Raw genomic sequence first — 19,170 nt, 5'->3', positions numbered from 1 at the left:
TGTAGACAAATGATACCTTACAATCTCATATTTAAAAAACTAATTTTCATGTTGGAAATATCTATTCTATCCCTACTTTAAATATTTTCAAATCCTTATTTTTTTTCTTTTATTTAACCCTGACGTTTTCTTTCTTTTGAAATCCCATTGTGGGCTGTCTTCTGCATTTGGTGCCATCAGACATCGGGATTGACTTGCAACAAAGAATTCCTCGACGATTCTGAGCAGAAGCTTCACTACAAATCTGAGTGGCACCGTTACAATCTTAAACGGAAAGTGAGCCACCGTCGATTTCTTTTCATAATCTTATTGTATGTGTTTAATTTTGTTTATATTTATGGGATTCCTACTTCCTATCAGCTATTTGGATCCTCGTCTTCTTCTCGCTTCAGGTTCACTCTTTAGTTTTCAATTGATTGTTTTCATCGTTATCATGTTCGCTTTGGCTGCAGTTCAATTAAGGTGGCATTTCGAGCTCACAGAATTTCTTGCGATTGTTCATGCTTCGAGGTAAGCACCGGAGTTCCCTTTTCCTTCCTTTCTTTACCCTATTATCTCCTAAGGGATTATGCAGATTGTATTGTAATAATGATACCAGTTTTGACTTTGACAGCAATTAATTATGTTGTATAATCGTATAAAAGATCGCCATCGAATGTTCCTTAATTTGTACTCTGTGAAGTTAGATTTCTGTTTCAAACCATATTCCTTTGGTGGCCCAATCCTTTAATTGTTGATCCTTTAACTCTTCAAAATGAATGGCACAACAGTGAATTCATAATGAACCCCATGATTCCGAAAAGCTGTCTTGTGAATGTCCCTGGAATCCATCCGGATTTGGTGATACCCAGCCCGCAAGTCCAGCTTAGAAAAATTTTCCATTGAATCAATCAATGGTCTAAAATTGATACACAGCCCGCAAGTTCAACTAAACGATTTATTATTAATAAATTATTTGTGTTTGAGGTTAATTTATTTCTTTTTAGTAAATCATTTATAAAATTGTTTTTGCATGAGTTCAATTCTTAGTTTTGAATATTCTCTTTGATATAATTATTTTATGAGTGACATTAAACTAACAATATCATTCCTTCTTCTCCTTAGGTGACCGACCGTTCTTCTCTTAGCTCCATTGAAATTTTCTATCAATCAATGGTCTAATTCACTAATCAAGGACCATTTAAATAACCATACATTTAACATTTGTAATTAAAATGTCTGAAGAAAAAGTTTGGGTAAGTTTATCGTTTTATGTTAATTTTATAGAGTTTTTACTTTTAGTTAGATTTGTGGAATTGAGTTTTTGCCTAAACTTTCTTTCATATCTGTAACTGATAAATGAATAAACTATTTGTGTTTTTGTTGAGAAATTGTGTTCAACATTGTATTTGTTGTTTATGTTTGAAAAATATTTATATTTTTTATATCATTTATGTTTTTTCGAGTGTAGGTAAAATTGAAACCTCAGTTATTGAGAAAGAATCACTTTTAATGTAAGTTAAGTTTAAACTCTCATTTCAAAAGTGTATCAGAAACTATCATGGAATGCCTCAATTATGCAGAGATGCAGAATATGATTGATGGAACTCAATTTGGTAATTTAATTAATTATGTAAGTGATTACAATTTATCCAGTCAGATTATATGGTTCTTGATGGCTCGACAGTCATGTAAGACTACTAGTGATGAGTTGTGGATGGTTGTGAATCAAAGACCGTTGAGATTTTCGAAAATGGAGTATGCACTTATAACTGGGCTTGATTGTTCAGAAGATTTTCCTGAAGTTGGAGAGACGATGAAATTTCGGGATAGACATTTTTGTGGCAATGAAAATGTATATATTGAGGAGGTGGCGACAAAACTAATGGAAATGAGAAAAACACCTGAACGCACTATAAATTTGGAAAAATTGAAGTTAGCATGTTTGTACTTTGATGCTGCTGTTCTTTGGCCAGTTCGACAAAAGACAGTTCCTCAAGTTGACAACATGCTTTTGAGTTTAGTGGAGGATTTGGATTTGTTTAACAAATATCATTGGGGTACGATAGCTTATAACGAAGTTCTTAAAAGTATAAAGCGAGATTTAACTTCAATCAAATTGAAGAAAAAGAAGAAGAACGAAAAGATTGTCGAATATGGAGCGTTTACTTCGAACGGATTTGTTCATCCATTGCAAGTAATATATATATTTGTTTTGTATTTATTTAGTTAATTTATTTAATATTAAGTTGGCTATAATTTTTTTAATGCAGATTCTTGCATATGAATGTATTCCTGGCATTGCAAAGAAGTTTGCTAAGCGAAGAGATAGATATAACATGATACTTCCGCGTATGTGTGGATAGATTTCAAATGATTGGCATGTGAAATCATCTCCAAAGTACAATGAAGTTGTTCAAGCATCACATGAGTGTTTAAACAGGGTGCGTATTTTGCCAATAATTTATTTAATATTTCAAAGATATTTAATTGTAATTGAGTGTTGGAATTTTATAATTTGAAATATACAGATGGTTATTAGCTTGTTGACACCTACAGAGTTGGAACTACAAGCCTCATTCATCGCAAATGGTCAATTTTCTAATTCAGATCCTAATTTATCGCATGTTCTGCCATTGTTGTCGGAGAGACAAAATGTATACTGCTATGCAGATAGCAGTCCCGAAAACGTTGATCAACCCTTAGAAGAGAAATTTTTTTGAAGATATGCAAAGCCAGAGAGCAGATGCACATGACAAACAATCACCTCCACTTCGTCAAGAAGAAGATCGACCACACACCTCCACACATATTGATCCGAGTGCTTTTGTTGGAGAGGTTCCCAGTGTTCCAAATTATTTTGTCCAACTTCGAGATTATATAGATGAGAAGTTTACAAAATTGCAAGCATACGTGGATGAAAGATTTACTAAGATTGAGGATAAGCTTGAAGAGGTATCTGTCCAGGTAAAAAAATAGGAAAAAAAATCCAGCAGAGACATCATGTCAACCAACTAGTATACTTCCAGAAGCAAAGAGACAAAAGATGTTTGATATCAATTGTGTTAATGAAGAAGTCTTGCCATCAGAAGGTAAGTCACATGCTTTAGTGGATAAGTAATGTCACCTGATTAAATATTTTTAGATATATATTTTTACATACAGGTTCTACATCTCCTCTAAATGGACACTCCATGATCCAACCAAGCAAACATATCTTGCACACTCCCCAACAATTCGTAGTTGATGAAGGAGCTTCCAATGCACAACCAGTTGGAAATGCAAACAATAATGATGATAAGAAAGCTTACAATAACATTTTATTAACCTATGTCAGGGTTAAGAGGCAAATCAAGAAGTCGTCGTACTTATCGTCTCCCTTCATGCAATTGTCAGAGACGCCCCCTGTATTAGTTAGCCATCAACTTGGATCATGTAATGGCACATTTCAACCACTTCAAATAGCAAAGTCACCGAAGCTAACTAAAGCTTTGAAGGAGCAAATTAAAACAATGAAAGGCACTCGTCAATGCCTAATGGCTGCCTAAGAAATGGTTTAATTTTCCTAGGTCGTGGCTTGGATCTTTTGTGAGTATATATGATTCAATCTATTTAATTAATATATATGTTCTTCATGTGTTTTGTGCTAATCATTAATCTTTTTTATTATTTATAGCACATTAACGAATGCATGAATGGGTTTTTGGTGCTTCAAAAAAAGTATCCTCATTTAGTGGCACAAGACATTGCTATAATGGGTGGTTATTTTAGTGGACTTTTGGGTGTTGTCCATTCCAAAGCTGAAAAGGGTATGTCTCATTGTCATTGGGAGGATTTGATTCGAGTGGCTGAAGGATCAAGTAGAAAATGGAAATCATTGCCACGGAAAGAAACATCATTTATCCTTGTGCCTTACCATGTCCCCAACCATTGGGTTGCTGTAAAAATCGATATAAAGGCCACATCTATCATAATTTATGATTTTGGAATCTGTTTAACCAAAGAGATTAACATGGAGTCGTATGTTCGTCCGCTACAAGTTCTAATACCTCGATTATTGAATATTGTGGGCGTAGTAACAACCGATACATGGAAGATTACACTGTTAGAGTAGGTGCCCGTCGAGCCAAGTGTTGGCCGAGTGTTCACAATGAAACTCTATGTATAAGCAATCTTTATTTTAATAATATTTGAAATTATTATTTTGGCACATCTTTATCTGTATACCCATGCTAGTTGCATAGATAAAGCCCTTGAATATACAAATAGTAGAATACAAATAGTAGAAAGAATATGAGATGCTCATATGATGAGTATCATGAAACTCATATTTGTAATACTGTATATTCTAAACGGTTCCTAGTCGATTCAGCCGCCACTAAGAAGGATATAGGCCGCTCGAGTTAGAGACTAGTATCTGCGATGTGAGTACCATGTTTCATTGGTAGGGGACATTGTGATGTCCGAGCATGCAGATAGGTGCTCCTGGTAGAGTGCACTGAACAACCCTCCATTAAAGGACTTTCCAAGTGGTTCTCACTTATCGAGTGGAAACGTCCTAGTTTATGGTTTTACACCATTAGTCCTTATGACCCGGGACAACATTGAGACTCTATGTGCTAGAATTACACTTTGACTTGTTTACCGACTCTCATGGGGTCATCAGGTGGCAAGGTTGGGTGTTCTGTCGAAACACATAGGAGTCGATGCATTGTAGTCGGGGATTCACCGCTTACCTTCGGGGTATGGATATCCTATGTGTTATCATGTGTATGTAGGTTGAAATCTCTGGCCAGAGTATGGTGGTAATTATGAAATGGGTTTCATAAATTACACCATCGATGCAACTACGACATGACACATAGTATCGATTCATTGACAACTCTCGATAAACCAATGGTTGTCGAATCGGTCGGGATATATGAGTTGAAGGGACCGTATTGTACGCTAACCATAATTGAATGGTTCTTGCAGACACTATCATTTGATACCTAGGGAATCATGTAAGCGATGTTGCTAGGCGTTTAACATGGTTGGTTGGGTACTATCAGACTTGAGTTCTGACGTTCTTGTTATCAAGGGGTTGATAAGTAAGAATGGAGCAATTGGGGTATGCTCATATAAGGACATGTTTAGTCCGAATCACATGGAGATGTGAACCCACGGCTAGTTGTATCAATGAACCATTGAGGGCCACACAAGTGCTAGCTTTCTAGATCCCGTTGAGAAGTAAAAATAGTTCAATGTGTTGAACGGCTTATAAAGGAGTTTATAAGTGTAAGGAAAATTAGAAGTATGACTTCTATAAAGGAGAAACTAGTTCAATGTGTTGAACGACTTATAAATGAGTTTATAAGTGTAAGGAAAAATAGAAGTATGACTTCGATGAGAGAAATGTAAATATTGATTTATGGAAGTGTTCCTAAATTAAAAGTTTGCCAAGTGAATAATGTATTTGAAAATTGTGATTTTCATAAACATTATTATGGACTAAATAAATTAATTCAAGTGTTGAATTAATTAAACAGTAGTGGACCTAGTAGAGTCAAAATAATTAAATTAATTCAAGTGTTGAATTAATTAAATTATATTGAGTCTTGTAGAGCTCAATTTAAATTAATTATTTAACTAGTGAGACTTGGGTAAATTCAAGTAATGTTTAATTGGTCTCAAATATGTTTGAGATAATTAAATTTAGTCCATCATTTTTTAATTTGTTAAAAAACCATATAATATGCATGCATGGGAGGTGAAAGGTTGGGAGACTACTTTTTGAGTTTTCAAGGCATGGCATGCAAAAAGTGATTTCTACTTTTTCCACTACCAAGACAAGTCTCCCTTCCCTCATTTTGCAAGCACCATGGCCGAAATTCACCTCACCTTTTCTCCCAAAGTTTTTCTGTTATTTTCTTCTTCAAGTGTTGAGGAATGAAAAATACTTCTCTTTGAAAAATCCTCCTATTTTTCTAGTGCAAAATTTGAGGGGATCTACCTAGTTGGTGGTGGGCCTAATTTTGGAGTAAGGAGGAAGCTTGTAGATTGTCATCCTTTTCAAGAGCCAAGTTTTTTACAACTTAGTTGGTGCCATCATCAATCTCTTGATATTGATAGGTAAAATTCTAAACACACTATGAATTTCATTTTGGTGTTTTATTGTATTTGTTGCACAAAATCTTGAGGTGGCCGAAAATTACATGTAAAAATTTGATTTTTAAACTTCCGTTGCGCTTCCGGTCACCGTAACCGATCCCCTTTCAAGTGGTATCAGAGCTATGGTTACGATTTTGTGTAGCAACTACAAGATATTATATTGAGATTGATTTCTAACCGCATGAGGATGAAATTTTGCAACAAAATTCAAGGTTTGATGGAGCATATTTCGGGCAGCATGTTGCTGCCCGTTTCGGGTAGCCCGGGCAGCCCGAACAACCCCATCAATTTAATAAAAAAAAAAAATTTTTTGTTGCCGGAATCCGGCGACGGAGCTTCGGCGATGACGATGACGACTAGGGTTTCCAAAAGGTGTTTTGGAATATCAAAGTGTCATGGGCCTTGAGTTGTTGGGCCATTGGATGGCTAACATGTTTGTGAATTTTAAATGGGCCAAAACGTTTTTGGTGAAAAATGAATTTTTGGGCCCTTAAGTTTAAAATTACAAAAGTTGCAAATATTTTCTCATGAAATAAATATTTTAAGTTGGACTTTAAATATTTATAGTAAATGGTGATTTACAATAAATTCGGTTATAAATAAATTAATTGGAAAGTAGACAAAGGTGTTTGTATACTTTGTTAATTTGGTTTATAATCGTGGCGGTTAGTGATTGGATCAAGATATATAATATTGGATCAATTAATTATTGTGATAATTAATTGATGGTGTATGATATGTGATATTATGCATGAATGATGATCAAAAGCCCAAGCCCAATTTGCTAGGTGTATGCTAGGATATTTTGTGTTGAATGATTGTATTAATTATCAATTTATAAAGTGGGCTTGGTTTATGGCCCGTTCCCACCCCATGAGATGTATCCCTATTTGCCATGGATATTTGTTTGTAAATATTAGTATAGTGGATGATCAAGATTGGAAGATGGTGGCCATGATGATTATGAAGATCGAAGACATGTAAATATTGGAAGCTTATGTAATAGTTGCATTTGCATCCCATGCATTTCCCTAGGATTGGACCTAGGCCCGTGTTTAGCTCACACGGTCCATTAGTATTGGGGCGATTGATCATCCTTGTTTTGTTTACTGTTTATAATATATGCATGATATGTTATAAATAATGAGTATGTGCGTTATTATTATGATAATAACAAAGTTGCATGAATCCGACAAACATACGATCAAACATGGCGAGCTTTTAACATAAAAATTAATGATGAGACCTTTCAAAATTAAAAAACCCTCATTTTGAATAAGACTCAAAATTAATATCAAGCCCGAAAAGGGGAATTATAAATTTGTTTATAATTTCCATGTCTTCCATCGACAATGGGTGCATGATGAACGCTACCCGTACTCGGGGCTCGGCTCATATTATTGGGGGAGCTTTGGGTGCCGGAAAGCTGTGACATCCATTGACATGATGATGTGAACTACGTGGAACTCCCATGATTTCGGCTCATATTATTGGGGGAACTCATGGCGACCGTCCATTAAGGTTCAACATCGATGGGTAAGGCTTGACACGTGAAGATGAACGACGTCATATTATTGGGTCCTAATCAAACGTGAGGCAAAAGTTTACGTAGAGGGTTGCATTGTGATGCAATTGGAAACTACCTTTTAGGAATTGTGATTGAATGATATTATTCGGGATCATAATTCGCTAATTGGACCTTACGTACCTACTGAGGAAAGGAGTTTCCCGTTTTCACTAGAGGGTAGTGAAAGATGTCAAAACAGTGGGAGCAAATATTTATGAAGTAAAAGTCCAAACTTCATATCTTACTAAATATTTTAAAATAGTCATCAACATTTATCTGTTTTTACTTTTCAGTACAAATTGACAATGTCTTCGATTCGCAATCAGATATCCGTAATACTCGACAAACACATATTAACTGGACCTAATTACCTCACTTGGCTAAGAAACCTGAAAATCGTCTTGAATTCGGAAAGGGTAGCATATACACTGACTGAGTCGCCCCCTGTTGAGGCTCCGACTGACTGCACTCCTGAGGAATTGCAGGCTTACAAGGAATGGTGTGACCATGACTTGATAGCCAGGTGTTATATGCTGACTTCTATGAATGATGAGCTGCAGAGGCGTTTTGAGGATGCAAAGAGTGCTGCTGACATTCTTTTGCATCACAAGGAGCTCTTTGGTGAGCAAACACGGCCTCTTAGGCATGCTACCGTCAAGGAGCTGATCACTATGCGCATGCGAGATGGGGCCTCGGTCCATGAGCATGGCCTGAAGTTGATTGGGCTTGTGGATAAGCTCGTTGGCATGTATATGATCTTGCCTTCGGAGTTGACCACCGACGTGTTGTTGTTATCATTGCCTAGCTCATTTGATCCTTTTGTGGTGAACTTCAACATGAACAAGATGGAGCCGACCCTCGAGGAGTTGGTGAATATGCTTGTTACGTTTGAATCAACCATCAAGAAAGAGAAGTTGGTTCTTTATGTGGGTTCTTCATCTGGTACGAAGATTGATCCACATGGGAAGGGAAAGAAGAGTTCTTTCCAACGTCCCAAGAAGAACGTGCCCTTGATGAGGCAATCTCCGAATCCCGTTGTGGCAGCCACACCAGTTAGGGCTGACAAGACTAGTGATGTTTGTCATCACTGCAAGAAGCCTGGACATTGGAGGCGTAATTGCAAAGAATATCTTGCCCAGAAAAGTTCTGGAAATAGTATGTTCTACATTGAAGTAAACATTTCAGTTAACTCTACTTCTTGGGTATTGGATACCAAATGTTGATCACATCTCTGTAATGTGTTGCAGGTGATGGGAAGAAGTAGGAAGCTTAGGGAAGGTGTGACCTTCTTGAGGATGGGCAATGGAGCAAGAGTTGCTGCCAAGACCTTAAGAAATGTTTACTTATTGTTGAACAATGATTTTAAGTTAATTTTTAAGAGATGTTTTGTTTGTACCTTTTTGGTGAAAAAAACATTATTTCCATTTCTATTGTGATAAAGATGGATATTCTTGTCTATTTAGCAAAGGTGTTTGCAACATTTACAAGAATGAATGTTTAATTGGTACTTGAGAACTTGAAAACGATCTCTATAACTTAAAATTGAAAGATATTCCATTAAATGTACATTCAAAGGCAGACACCATATGAGATATGGATGGGTAAGCCTCCCAAATATTCTTGTCTTAGAATATGGGGAGCCCTGCTTATGTGAAGCAGGTAGTGGGAGATAAATTGGATAGTCGATCCATTTTATGTTACTTTGTGGGATATCCACGGAATTCAGTTGGATATCATTTCTATCATCCCCAAGAAACAAAAGTGTTTGTTTCTTGGAATGCAACCTTTTTGGAAAAAGGAATTTCTATTAGATAGAAAAGGCGAGATGATAGAACTCGAAGAGGTTCGAGAGACACCCACAATTATAGAACTCACACCCGAAGAGCCAAGTGAGAAGATACAAGCTCCTAGAAGATCCGAGAGAGTCTCGTGACCACCTATGAGGTATGTGCTGCTTCTTGAAGAGGGCCATGATGAGCCTCTCCATGGATGTGATCCAAGGACCTTCAAGGAAACATTATCTGATGCCGATTCATCAAAAATGGCTTGAAGCAATGGAATCTGAGATGGATTCCATGCATTCAAACCAAGTGTGGGATCTTATAGATCCACCTGAGGGAACGGTTCCCATAGGGACTTGGGGCGGATGGGAAGGTATTGACCTTCAAGGCGCGATTGGTGGCAAAAGGATATACTCAAAGACAAGGAGTTGACTTTGAGGAAACCTTTTGACCAGTTGCAATGTTCAAGTCTATAAGGATATTGCCAGCCATAGCTGCATGGTATGACTATGAGATATGGCAGATGGATGTCAAGACAGTCTTTCTTAATGGGGATTTTAAGAAAGTGATTTACATGTCTCAACCTGAAAGGTTTACATCTATCGGAAATGAGCATATGGTATGCAAACTTCAGAGATCTATTTATGGTCTAAAGCAGGCATCTGGGAGTTGGAACCTCATATTCGATAGTACAATCAAAGAGTTTGGTTTTGCTAAGAATCCTGAGGAACCCTGTGTGTATAAGAAGGTCAGTGGGAGTGCTGTGACATTCCTGGTGTTGTATGTTGATGACATTCTACTAATTGGGAATGATGTAGGAATGTTGCAATCAACTAAGATATGGTTAGCGAGTAAGTTCTCGATGCAGGACTTGGGTGAAGCATCTTTTGTATTGGGATACAGATCTATAGAGATAGATCGCAAAGATTGCTTGATCTCACCCAGTCCACATACATTGATACCATCGTGAAGCGGTTCTCGATGGGTGAGTCCAAGAGATGACACCTACCAATGTGTCATGGCGTGTCCCTATCCAAGTCTATGTCTCCCAAGACTGATGCAGAGATAGCAGCGATGACATGCATTTCTTATGCATCTACGATTGGTAGCATAATGTATGAGATGATATCTACACGTCCTGACGTGGTTTTCGCACTAAGTGTAGTGAGTAGATAATCAATCGAACCCTGGTCTTCCACACCTGAAAGTTGTGAAAGACATCCTCAAGTATTTGAGAAGGACCAATAAATTGTTCTTGGTCTATGGGGGTGGAGAACTGAAATTGGAAGGCTATACCGACTCTAGCTTCCAAAGCGATATCGATGACTCGAAGTCAACCTCTAGGTCTGTATTCATGCTCAGTGGTGCTGCTGTCTCTTGGAAGAGTTCCAAGCAAGACAATACTGCGGATTCCAGCACAGAGGCCGAATACATTGCAGCATCGGATGCAGCAAGGGAGGCTGTTTGGATAAGGAATTTCGTATGTGTATGTAGGTTGAAATCTCTGGCCAGAGTATGGTGGTAATTATGAAAGGGGTTTCATAGATTACACCATCGATGCAACTACGACATGACACATAGTATCGATTCATTGACAACTCTCGATAAACCAATGGTTGTCGAATCGGTCGGGATATATGAGTTGAAGGGACCGTACTGTACGCTAACCATAATTGAATGGTTCTTGCAGGCACTATCATTTGATACCTAGGGAATCATGTAAGCGATGTTGCTAGGCGTTTAACATGGTTGGTTGGGTACTATCAGACTTGAGTTCTGACGTTCTTGTTATCAAGAGGTTGATAAGTAAGAATGGAGCAATTGGAGTATGCTCATATAAGGACATGTTTAGTCCGAATCACATGGAGATGTGAACCCACGGCTAGTTGTATCAATGAACCATTGAGGGCCACACAAGTGCTAGCTTTCTAGATCCCGTTGAGAAGTAAAAATAGTTCAATGTGTTGAACGGCTTATAAAGGAGTTTATAAGTGTAAGGAAAATTAGAAGTATGACTTCTATAAAGGAGAAACTAGTTCAATGTGTTGAACGACTTATAAATGAGTTTATAAGTGTAAGGAAAAATAGAAGTATGACTTCGATGAGAGAAATGTAAATTTTGATTTATGGAAGTGTTCCTAAATTAAAAGTTTGCCAAGTGAATAATGTATTTGAAAATTGTGATTTTCATAAACATTATTATGGACTAAATAAATTAATTCAAGTGTTGAATTAATTAAACAGTAGTGGACCTAGTAGAGTCAAAATAATTAAATTAATTCAAGTGTTGAATTAATTAAATTATATTGAGTCTTGTAGAGCTCAATTTAAATTAATTATTTAACTAGTGAGACTTGGGTAAATTCAAGTAATGTTTAATTGGTCTCAAATATGTTTGAGATAATTAAATTTAGTCCATCATTTTTTAATTTGTTAAAAAACCATATAATATGCATGCATGGGAGGTGAAAGGTTGGGAGACTACTTTTTGAGTTTTCAAGGCATGGCATGCAAAAAGTGATTTCTACTTTTTCCACTACCAAGACAAGTCTCCCTTCCCTCATTTTGCAAGCACCATGGCCGAAATTCACCTCACCTTTTCTCCCAAAGTTTTTCTGTTATTTTCTTCTTCAAGTGTTGAGGAATGAAAAATACTTCTCTTTGAAAAATCCTCCTATTTTTCTAGTGCAAAATTTGAGGGGATCTACCTAGTTGGTGGTGGGCCTAATTTTGGAGTAAGGAGGAAGCTTGTAGATTGTCATCCTTTTCAAGAGCCAAGTTTTTTACAACTTAGTTGGTGCCATCATCAATCTCTTGATATTGATAGGTAAAATTCTAAACACACTATGAATTTCATTTTGGTGTTTTATTGTATTTGTTGCACAAAATCTTGAGGTGGCCGAAAATTACATGTAAAAATTTGATTTTTAAACTTCCGTTGCGCTTCCGGTCACCGTAACCGATCCCCTTTCAAGTGGTATCAGAGCTATGGTTACGATTTTGTGTAGCAACTACAAGATATTATATTGAGATTGATTTCTAACCGCATGAGGATGAAATTTTGCAACAAAATTCAAGGTTTGATGGAGCATATTTCGGGCAGCATGTTGCTGCCCGTTTCGGGTAGCCCGGGCAGCCCGAACAACCCCATCAATTTAATAAAAAAAAAAAAATTTTTTGTTGCCGGAATCCGGCGACGGAGCTTCGGCGATGACGATGACGACTAGGGTTTCCAAAAGGTGTTTTGGAATATCAAAGTGTCATGGGCCTTGAGTTGTTGGGCCATTGGATGGCTAACATGTTTGTGAATTTTAAATGGGCCAAAACGTTTTTGGTGAAAAATGAATTTTTGGGCCCTTAAGTTTAAAATTACAAAAGTTGCAAATATTTTCTCATGAAATAAATATTTTAAGTTGGACTTTAAATATTTATAGTAAATGGTGATTTACAATAAATTCGGTTATAAATAAATTAATTGGAAAGTAGACAAAGGTGTTTGTATACTTTGTTAATTTGGTTTATAATCGTGGCGGTTAGTGATTGGATCAAGATATATAATATTGGATCAATTAATTATTGTGATAATTAATTGATGGTGTATGATATGTGATATTATGCATGAATGATGATCAAAAGCCCAAGCCCAATTTGCTAGGTGTATGCTAGGATATTTTGTGTTGAATGATTGTATTAATTATCAATTTATAAAGTGGGCTTGGTTTATGGCCCGTTCCCACCCCATGAGATGTATCCCTATTTGCCATGGATATTTGTTTGTAAATATTAGTATAGTGGATGATCAAGATTGGAAGATGGTGGCCATGATGATTATGAAGATCGAAGACATGTAAATATTGGAAGCTTATGTAATAGTTGCATTTGCATCCCATGCATTTCCCTAGGATTGGACCTAGGCCCGTGTTTAGCTCACACGGTCCATTAGTATTGGGGCGATTGATCATCCTTGTTTTGTTTACTGTTTATAATATATGCATGATATGTTATAAATAATGAGTATGTGCGTTATTATTATGATAATAACAAAGTTGCATGAATCCGACAAACATACGATCAAACATGGCGAGCTTTTAACATAAAAATTAATGATGAGACCTTTCAAAATTAAAAAACCCTCATTTTGAATAAGACTCAAAATTAATATCAAGCCCGAAAAGGGGAATTATAAATTTGTTTATAATTTCCATGTCTTCCATCGACAATGGGTGCATGATGAACGCTACCCGTACTCGGGGCTCGGCTCATATTATTGGGGGAGCTTTGGGTGCCGGAAAGCTGTGACATCCATTGACATGATGATGTGAACTACGTGGAACTCCCATGATTTCGGCTCATATTATTGGGGGAACTCATGGCGACCGTCCATTAAGGTTCAACATCGATGGGTAAGGCTTGACACGTGAAGATGAACGACGTCATATTATTGGGTCCTAATCAAACGTGAGGCAAAAGTTTACGTAGAGGGTTGCATTGTGATGCAATTGGAAACTACCTTTTAGGAATTGTGATTGAATGATATTATTCGGGATCATAATTCGCTAATTGGACCTTACGTACCTACTGAGGAAAGGAGTTTCCCGTTTTCACTAGAGGGTAGTGAAAGATGTCAAAACAGTGGGAGCAAATATTTATGAAGTAAAAGTCCAAACTTCATATCTTACTAAATATTTTAAAATAGTCATCAACATTTATCTGTTTTTACTTTTCAGTACAAATTGACAATGTCTTCGATTCGCAATCCGATATCCGTAATACTCGACAAACACATATTAACTGGACCTAATTACCTCACTTGGCCAAGAAACCTGAAAATCGTCTTGAATTCGGAAAGGGTAGCATATACACTGACTGAGTCGCCCCCTGTTGAGGCTCCGACTGACTGCACTCCTGAGGAATTGCAGGCTTACAAGGAATGGTGTGACCATGACTTGATAGCCAGGTGTTATATGCTGACTTCTATGAATGATGAGCTGCAGAGGCGTTTTGAGGATGCAAAGAGTGCTGCTGACATTCTTTTGCATCACAAGGAGCTCTTTGGTGAGCAAACACGGCCTCTTAGGCATGCTACCGTCAAGGAGCTGATCACTATGCGCATGCGAGATGGGGCCTCGGTCCATGAGCATGGCCTGAAGTTGATTGGGCTTGTGGATAAGCTCGTTGGCATGTATATGATCTTGCCTTCGGAGTTGACCACCGACGTGTTGTTGTTATCATTGCCTAGCTCATTTGATCCTTTTGTGGTGAACTTCAACATGAACAAGATGGAGCCGACCCTCGAGGAGTTGGTGAATATGCTTGTTACGTTTGAATCAACCATCAAGAAAGAGAAGTTGGTTCTTTATGTGGGTTCTTCATCTGGTACGAAGATTGATCCACATGGGAAGGGAAAGAAGAGTTCTTTCCAACGTCCCAAGAAGAACGTGCCCTTGATGAGGCAATCTCCGAATCCCGTTGTGGCAGCCACACCAGTTAGGGCTGACAAGACTAGTGATGTTTGTCATCACTGCAAGAAGCCTGGACATTGGAGGCGTAATTGCAAAGAATATCTTGCCCAGAAAAGTTCTGGAAATAGTATGTTCTACATTGAAGTAAACATTTCAGTTAACTCTACTTCTTGGGTATTGGATACCAAATGTTGATCACATCTCTGTAATGTGTTGCAGGTGATGGGAAGAAGTAGGAAGCTTAGGGAAGGTGTGACCTTCTTGAGGATGGGCAATGGAGCAAGAGTTGCTGCCAAGACCTTAAGAAATGTTTACTTATTGTTGAACAATGATTTTAAGTTAATTTTTAAGAGATGTTTTGTTTGTACCTTTTTGGTGAAAAAAACATTATTTCCATTTCTATTGTGATAAAGATGGATATTCTTGTCTATTTAGCAAAGGTGTTTGCAACATTTACAAGAATGAATGTTTAATTGGTACTTGAGAACTTGAAAACGATCTCTATAACTTAAAATTGAAAGATATTCCATTAAATGTACATTCAAAGGCAGACACCATATGAGATATGGATGGGTAAGCCTCCCAAATATTCTTGTCTTAGAATATGGGGAGCCCTGCTTATGTGAAGCAGGTAGTGGGAGATAAATTGGATAGTCGATCCATTTTATGTTACTTTGTGGGATATCCACGGAATTCAGTTGGATATCATTTCTATCATCCCCAAGAAACAAAGGTGTTTGTTTCTTGGAATGCAACCTTTTTGGAAAAAGGAATTTCTATTAGATAGAAAAGGCGAGATGATAGAACTCGAAGAGGTTCGAGAGACACCCACAATTATAGAACTCACACCCGAAGAGCCAAGTGAGAAGATACAAGCTCCTAGAAGATCCGAGAGAGTCTCGTGACCACCTATGAGGTATGTGCTGCTTCTTGAAGAGGGCCATGATGAGCCTCTCCATGGATGTGATCCAAGGACCTTCAAGGAAACATTATCTGATGCCGATTCATCAAAAATGGCTTGAAGCAATGGAATCTGAGATGGATTCCATGCATTCAAACCAAGTGTGGGATCTTATAGATCCACCTGAGGGAACGGTTCCCATAGGGACTTGGGGCGGATGGGAAGGTATTGACCTTCAAGGTGCGATTGGTGGCAAAAGGATATACTCAAAGACAAGGAGTTGACTTTGAGGAAACCTTTTGACCAGTTGCAATGTTCAAGTCTATAAGGATATTGCCAGCCATAGCTGCATGGTATGACTATGAGATATGGCAGATGGATGTCAAGACAGTCTTTCTTAATGGGGATTTTAAGAAAGTGATTTACATGTCTCAACCTGAAAGGTTTACATCTATCGGAAATGAGCATATGGTATGCAAACTTCATAGATCTATTTATGGTCTAAAGCAGGCATCTGGGAGTTGGAACCTCATATTCGATAGTACAATCAAAGAGTTTGGTTTTGCTAAGAATCCTGAGGAACCCTGTGTGTATAAGAAGGTCAGTGGGAGTGCTGTGACATTCCTGGTGTTGTATGTTGATGACATTCTACTAATTGGGAATGATGTAGGAATGTTGCAATCAACTAAGATATGGTTAGCGAGTAAGTTCTCGATGCAGGACTTGGGTGAAGCATCTTTTGTATTGGGATACAGATCTATAGAGATAGATCGCAAAGATTGCTTGATCTCACCCAGTCCACATACATTGATACCATCGTGAAGCGGTTCTCGATGGGTGAGTCCAAGAGATGACACCTACCAATGTGTCATGGCGTGTCCTATCCAAGTCTATGTCTCCCAAGACTGATGCAGAGATAGCGGCGATGACATGCATTTCTTATGCATCTACGATTGGTAGCATAATGTATGAGATGATATCTACACGTCCTGACGTGGTTTTCGCACTAAGTGTAGTGAGTAGATATCAATCGAACCCTGGTCTTCCACACCTGAAAGTTGTGAAAGACATCCTCAAGTATTTGAGAAGGACCAATAAATTGTTCTTGGTCTATGGGGGTGGAGAACTGAAATTGGAAGGCTATACCGACTCTAGCTTCCAAAGCGATATCGATGACTCGAAGTCAACCTCTAGGTTTGTATTCATGCTCAGTGGTGCTGCTGTCTCTTGGAAGAGTTCCAAGCAAGACAATACTGCGGATTCCAGCACAGAGGCCGAATACATTGCTGCATCGGATGCAGCAAGGGAGGCTGTTTGGATAAGGAATTTCGTATGTGTATGTAGGTTGAAATCTCTGGCCAGAGTATGGTGGTAATTATGAAAGGGGTTTCATAGATTACACCATCGATGCAACTACGACATGACACATAGTATCGATTCATTGACAACTCTCGATAAACCAATGGTTGTCGAATCGGTCGGGATATATGAGTTGAAGGGACCGTACTGTACGCTAACCATAATTGAATGGTTCTTGCAGGCACTATCATTTGATACCTAGGGAATCATGTAAGCGATGTTGCTAGGCGTTTAACATGGTTGGTTGGGTACTATCAGACTTGAGTTCTGACGTTCTTGTTATCAAGAGGTTGATAAGTAAGAATGGAGCAATTGGAGTATGCTCATATAAGGACATGTTTAGTCCGAATCACATGGAGATGTGAACCCACGGCTAGTTGTATCAATGAACCATTGAGGGCCACACAAGTGCTAGCTTTCTAGATCCCGTTGAGAAGTAAAAATAGTTCAATGTGTTGAACGGCTTATAAAGGAGTTTATAAGTGTAAGGAAAATTAGAAGTATGACTTCTATAAAGGAGAAACTAGTTCAATGTGTTGAACGACTTATAAATGAGTTTATAAGTGTAAGGAAAAATAGAAGTATGACTTCGATGAGAGAAATGTAAATTTTGATTTATGGAAGTGTTCCTAAATTAAAAGTTTGCCAAGTGAATAATGTATTTGAAAATTGTGATTTTCATAAACATTATTATGGACTAAACACTTGAATTAATTAAACAGTAGTGGACCTAGTAGAGTCAAAATAATTAAATTAATTCAAGTGTTGAATTAATTAAACAGTAGTGGACCTAGTAGAGTCAAAATAATTAAATTAATTCAAGTGTTGAATTAATTAAATTATATTGAGTCTTGTAGAGCTCAATTTAAATTAATTATTTAACTAGTGGGACTTGGGTAAATTCAAGTAATGTTTAATTAGTCTCAAATATGTTTGAGATAATTAAATTTAGTCCATGGTTTTTTAATTTGTTAAAAAACCATATAATATGCATGCATGGGAGGTGAAAGGTTGGGAGACTAGTTTTTGAGTTTTCAAGGCATGGCATGCAAAAAGTGATTTCTACTTTTTCCACTACCAAGACAAGTCTCCCTTCCCTCATTTTGCAAGCACCATGGCCGAAATTCACCTCACCTTTTCTCCCAAAGTTTTTCTGTTATTTTCTTCTTCAAGTGTTGAGGAATGAAAAATACTTCTCTTTGAAAAATCCTCCTATTTTTCTAGTGCAAAATTTGAGGGGATCTACCTAGTTGGTGGTGGGCCTAATTTTGGAGTAAGGAGGAAGCTTGTAGATTGTCATCCTTTTCAAGAGCCAAGTTGTTTACAACTTGGTTGGTGCCATCATCAATCTCTTGAGATTGATAGGTAAAATTTTAAACACACTATGAATGTCATTTTTGTGTTTTATTGTATTTGTTGCACAAAATCTTGAGGTGGCCGAAAATTACATGTTAAAATTTGATTTTTAAACTTCCATTGTGCTTCCGGTCACCGTAACCGATCCCCTTTCATACACGACCGCCGTCATTCCCTCAGAATATTGCTGGGTTTGTTTTACCAAATTCAATTTTATTTTATTTTACATTTATTCCATGATTAATTTTAATAATATTAATTTTGCAGAGGTGATTGTGGTGCATGGGTGATCAAGACCATCGAGGTGGAATTAGCTCGTCTCAATCCATATGAAATAAATGACAAGATAGTCGACTCATGTAGACCTTATTTAACAGCATGTACTTGGAATAAAGATTGGATTTTGTAGCGATACCATGGTGGTTGTTGGGATGTTTTGTAGCTTTTTTGATCATGTACAACTGCAAACAAAAACTAATGATTTGTAGTGTTTCTACTAGATATTATGCAATTGTGTGTTTTTTTTTCTTTTTTGGATTCCATGGTTTAATTATTTGTTCCATAGTTTAATTATTTGTTTTACATCCCATGGATTCCATGGTTTAGTTATTTGTT

At 37.4% G+C, this 19,170-nt stretch overlaps 1 protein-coding gene across 2 annotated transcripts; it reads left to right on the top strand.

Moving 5' to 3' along the window:
* Positions 1–155: 155 nt before the first annotated feature.
* LOC140803900 (uncharacterized) lies at positions 156–19,074 on the top strand. Of its 2 annotated transcripts, XM_073159741.1 has the most exons (5): positions 156–276; positions 453–510; positions 1,105–1,235; positions 1,451–2,176; positions 2,253–2,395. In XM_073159741.1, the coding sequence occupies exons 4-5, from the start codon at positions 1,541–1,543 to the stop codon at positions 2,343–2,345; spliced, it is 729 nt and encodes a 242-aa protein (XP_073015842.1). In that variant the 5' UTR covers positions 156–276; positions 453–510; positions 1,105–1,235; positions 1,451–1,540; the 3' UTR covers positions 2,346–2,395. The 2 variants fall into 2 exon arrangements, 1 of the variants encoding a protein (XP_073015842.1); XR_012111976.1 differs by lacking the exons at positions 1,451–2,176; positions 2,253–2,395 and adding an exon at positions 18,823–19,074.
* The last annotated feature ends 96 nt before the right edge of the window (positions 19,075–19,170 follow it).

Source organism: Primulina eburnea, chromosome 10, assembly GCF_022965805.1.
Source record: "Primulina eburnea isolate SZY01 chromosome 10, ASM2296580v1, whole genome shotgun sequence".
NCBI classification, from domain to species: domain Eukaryota; kingdom Viridiplantae; phylum Streptophyta; class Magnoliopsida; order Lamiales; family Gesneriaceae; genus Primulina; species Primulina eburnea.
This window is presented reverse-complemented; position numbering and strand designations above follow the sequence as displayed.

What these genes read in the sequence shown, in the direction of transcription:
- LOC140803900 (XM_073159741.1), top strand. Translation starts at nt 1,541, where the DNA reads ATGGAATGCCTCAATTATGCAGAGATGCAGAATATGATTGATGGAACT. An exon ending in GATTTGTTCATCCATTGCAA is followed by an intron (nt 2,177 to 2,252) that starts GTAATATATATA and finishes TTTTTAATGCAG; the next exon opens with ATTCTTGCATATGAATGTAT.